Source organism: Pagrus major, chromosome 16, assembly GCF_040436345.1.
Source record: "Pagrus major chromosome 16, Pma_NU_1.0".
NCBI lineage: Eukaryota > Metazoa > Chordata > Actinopteri > Spariformes > Sparidae > Pagrus > Pagrus major.
The window spans coordinates 13,191,109-13,195,618 of NC_133230.1; the positions used below are offsets into that span (position 1 = coordinate 13,191,109).

General features: G+C 46.3%; 1 protein-coding gene across 1 annotated transcript; it reads right to left on the reverse strand.

Annotated features, from left to right (window-relative positions):
• Positions 1-3,877, reverse strand: LOC141010789 (uncharacterized). The gene is made up of 2 exons (XM_073483885.1): positions 3,841-3,877; positions 1-1,524 (listed from the first exon to the last, which is right to left on the reverse strand). The coding sequence occupies exon 2, from the start codon at positions 1,500-1,502 to the stop codon at positions 435-437; it is 1,068 nt and encodes a 355-aa protein (XP_073339986.1). The 5' UTR covers positions 1,503-1,524; positions 3,841-3,877; the 3' UTR covers positions 1-434.
• Between the last annotated feature and the right edge of the window lie 633 nt (positions 3,878-4,510).

Sequence of the window (4,510 nt, forward strand, 5' to 3'; positions counted from 1 at the left end):
ACACTCTATATATACAGCATCTCAGGGTATAAATAATCTCTGATGATGTAAAATCTACATATATTTTCCTTTTTTTTTTTTTGGTACAGCAGGTGTTTTTTTCAAGACAAAGAAGAACAGCCTACACACACACAGAATATTTTTGATATTAACCTCACAACAAACTGTTCATGATCTCCTTGGACATATCATAAATCACACATTTTGGTGAAGGGGTTAGTCTTCAGTTGAAACATTTACTGATGCTCTGGATGGGACACCGTGAAAGAAAAATCAACAAAAACACAAGTTTTTGCGTCATTACAATCAGAAACATGACAGGATGATGGCAACTGGCGATTGTCTTTGTTTTCAGGGGTCTTCAGGAGAGCAAACAGAACAAAAATGCTGTTTTTTAACCACTTCCTGTTTCAGTTCCTCCCTCTACCCTCTCTTTATGATTGGCTGACGGCAGCAGCAGGCGCGGCGTTGGCCACGGCGTTGGCGGCGCCCATGCGCAGCAGTTCCTTCCTTTGCGTGAGGATGATGTCGAAGCTGGACTGCAGGCGGTTCTGCTGCTCCTGGATGCGGCTCTGCAGGGTGCGGACCCAGCGGATAAGCGCCAGGCGGCGGTACATGGTCAGCTGCACCTGGTGCTTCTCCATCTCCTGGGCCTTGAAGCGCTCGCGGTCTCGCAGCGTCCACACGGGGTCCATCAGCTCTGTCAGGTCGGCGTCGGCGTCGGAGTCTGAGGAGCCTTCTTCTTCGTCTTGCTCTTCTGCTCCTTCCTCCAGGAGGTTTCCCAGGTTTCTTCCTTTCTGCGGCTTGCGACTGAAGCTTCTCTGTCGTACAGCTGGATCTCGGTTGCTGTTTCCGTCTTCCTGGTGGTTGGATTTGGGTTCCCCGACTCCGATGCGGTCCCAGCCTCCCATGAGCATCCCTTCGCCCGCGCTGTCCAGGTTGAGAGAGGACATGCTGCCACCGGACTGGTAGCTGAACTCAGAATCGGATTCGCTGTCTCCCCATTCGTCATCGTCTTCCATGAGGCTGCTTTTCCTCCTCTGCTGCTCCTTCTTCAGTCTCTGCTTCTCCTCATTCTGGCTCATCATCACCCTCCTCACCTCTTCCTCCATCCGACCTTCCTCTGCTCCGTCAGGAGGCACTCGGCCGTAACCATCATCCCCGCACTCTATTTCAGGCAGGGGCTCCAGAGTGCTCCAGCAGGGCAGACGGGAGCGTGGAGACAGAAGCCCTGAGCCGTGGTGATACCCAGAAGACGGCGAGGAGTTCGGAGGGTCACGACCCAGCGGACCTAAGTTGCGTGGACGCACCTGGTTTCGGTTCTCATCTCCTCCTCCTCCTCCCCGATTGCCTGTGAAGTCATCGTCACCTTTGCCAGGCAGGAAGTTGAAGTTGCCATCTTTGTCACCCTTCCTGTTTCTCAGCGAGGAGGAGGAGCCGTTGTTGGAGCGTCCTTGCCCTCCATAGGCCGAGTTCAAAGGCTGGTCCTGATGGTGAAGCATCACTGACCTCGACTGAGACTCACTGAAATGACAAAAGACAGAACATTCAAGAACTTAAAGAGACAAACAAGTGTTTCACTACAAATTGCCTACACATACAGTCCTAAAAAAAAGTTGTCAGATTGCTGTTTTCTTTGTCATTTATGACAGTAAATGAAGAGTCTTTGGGTTTTGGACTGTTGGTCGGACAAAAGAAGCAATTTGAAGACGTCACTTTGGGCTCTGGGGAATTGTGATGAGAAATTCCTTTTACATTTTATAGACTAATGATGAAAATAATTGGCAGATTAATCATTAATTGCACTCTAAACTTTCTTGAGATGCATATACCATGAAAGACAACATCACGTTGCCTTCAGCATTAAGTCAATTGATCGAGTTGAGCTGAAATGTGTCCACAGTGGGCATCATGGCGGCCCAATAGTCGAGATCCATACCATGTGACTGCAATAGGGCTGCAATTTAAGATTATTGTAAATATCGATCAATCTTGTAAATCAAGTAAAAATGATTAATTGTTTAATCTATTGAATGTCAAAAAAATGTGAAAAAACAGTTTCCAAGAGTCTAAAGTGACATCTCCAAAACATTTTTGTCAAACCAACAGTCCAAAACCCCAAAAACTCTTCATTTACTGTCATAAATGATCGAGAAAAGCAGCAAATCCTTACATCGAAGAAGCTGGAACGAGCAAATGTTTGACATTTTTGCTTGAAAAATGACTTAAACGATTAATCGATTGTCCAAAAAGTTGCCAATAAGGTTAAACGATATATAACTTCAGCTGTGTGCGCATGCGTAACCGTCAAGGAAGGCAAACTATCTCAAACATGCCCTCCTACAACTTTTTTTGTGCTAAAGAGCAACATTTCCCAGTTTGATACTGATCTGGCATCTTTCTTGCATGTTGCCCCCTCCCCATTTTTCCTGTCTGTATCTTAGCTATCATCATCAAATAAAGAAAAAATTAGTCTTAAAGTATCAAAAACTGTCTTAAGTGTGTAATCTTAGCGTAGCTTTTGTACGTCTCCTTGCGTTTAGACAAAATTAACCGGCAAAGAAATGATATCGAGCGATCAAAAGCCCCAAAAGTAAACATCTCGCTGTCTTGAAGTTTTCCTTCTGAGGAAACTCTGAGTCATAACAGCACCAATCTACCGAAGTCACACTGTCCTCGCCACCACTGCTCTGTTTCTCCTGTTGTTCGTGTCACGAGTTTGATTTTTCCCCAGACAAAACTCGATGCTGTTCGATGGCAAGCTCGGCTTTTCCCCCAGAAGCTCGAGAGTCCTCAAAAACAAGCACGGCTCTTTTTTTTTACGAACTGCATCATCAGCCAACGACGAAGTGGCTTCGACGGGAACTTAAGAGGAAACGTGAGTCAGAACCGACCCGGCAGCTGAAAATTAGATGGATTCAAAACACAAGAACAACTGGACGTACGCGGATGAGCCGAAGCGACGATAAAACTGAGGAAGATTCAATCTGGTTCGCCGACTCACCCCACCCCAAACACACACACATGGACACACACACTTGAACACACACACCCTTGTATTTGTGCACACTCCACTTCTATTAGCATCAAATATTTACATGTCTCCTCAGAATGGAAATTTCTCTAATCCTGACTTCAGGCTGCTGTCAATCAATCCCCCCTCTCCTCTCCTCATCTCCTCCTCATCTCCTCATCTCCTCTCCTGCTTCCTCTGTTTCCTCTGTGCATGCGCGTTCACGTGGTGCTGAAGGACAGCGACCGTGGCGTTGTCGGGGGCGCGCACGGGCTGATGATGGATCACGAGGAGGGGGGAAAAAACGTCATATATTGACGAATTTTAACAATAAAAATAATATATTTCGTTGTAGTATAACGCGTAGTCTGTTTACGGGTATATTCACAGTATTTTTTACTCTAAATAAGGAGCAAAACGCGATGAAAAAAAGGAGGAAAATATACCAAAATAGTCCCGCTCCTGGCCGGATGTGTCTGATCTGTGAGAAAAGATGTCTGTCTGTGAGAGGACGACGGCGGAAAACACGACCAATGGCGCCCAACGACTGCATATTAACGGATTAGCGATGAAACACAACGCAAAACACGACAATCCATCTAAAAAAACCTCGATATTCCCTCTAAAGGTGTTAAAAAATGAAGAAAATCAGAGTATTTGGTGCTCGTCCGGCGTTATGTAACGCTCACCCCATGTCAGCGCTGTCTCGTCTCCGTCCCTCGTCAGTAAAAACGAGCTTCCCGTCCTTTCATCTCCTATTTGTCGGTCGCGAGAAGTCAAATGACGGGACGGTGGTTTATTTGCATGATGTTCTGGTTTGTTCTTACCTTTCCTTTGGTTTGCTGTTTCCCGAGGAGAAGCCGGACCACTGCGCCCTCCCAGTCCTCCCCTCCTCCTCCTCCTCCTCCTCCTCCTCCGACGACCCTCCTATGTGATGTTTATCTTCCTCCCTCCTCCTCCTCCTCCTCCGGCCACAGTGGTTCTGGCTGACTGGTAAGACTTCCTGAACTGGGCTGGGACCGGTGGGAAAGGGAAACCATGGGAGGGTGAATAGAAACAATGGGAGCACAGAGAGGGGCTGTAATGTTTTATATATAAAGAAGCTAAAACTAAAAACACATCAGCACACGAGTCACAGGACTTATAACAAAGATTGTCAATTGTTATTTGACTTTTAATGTACAGCAACAGATTCCCCACAGCCACATGACGACATGGTGTTAACCTCATTACACGGTTTGGCAAAAACAACAAGTTATAATACTTCTGTTGTGTGTTTTACCGCCTATATACAGCGACAAAGAGCCGAGGTTCTTCTGTTTGTCAGTAAATCACAGGGTCGCACAGCTAAATTGTTAGCTGCGGGCTGTATGACTGGCTTAATGTTAGCTGAAGATAAAACACAAGCAGTTAAACTGGAAACCAAAAGGTAAAAAACAACAACATGGAGGGAAGTGTTGACAACTGTTGCTCTTTGCTAGCTATCCTTAGCCGTAG

Bases quoted from the DNA above. Each gene is read 5' to 3' on its own strand.
- LOC141010789 (XM_073483885.1), bottom strand. From the start codon at position 1,502: ATGCTTCACCATCAGGACCAGCCTTTGAACTCGGCCTATGGAGGGCAA.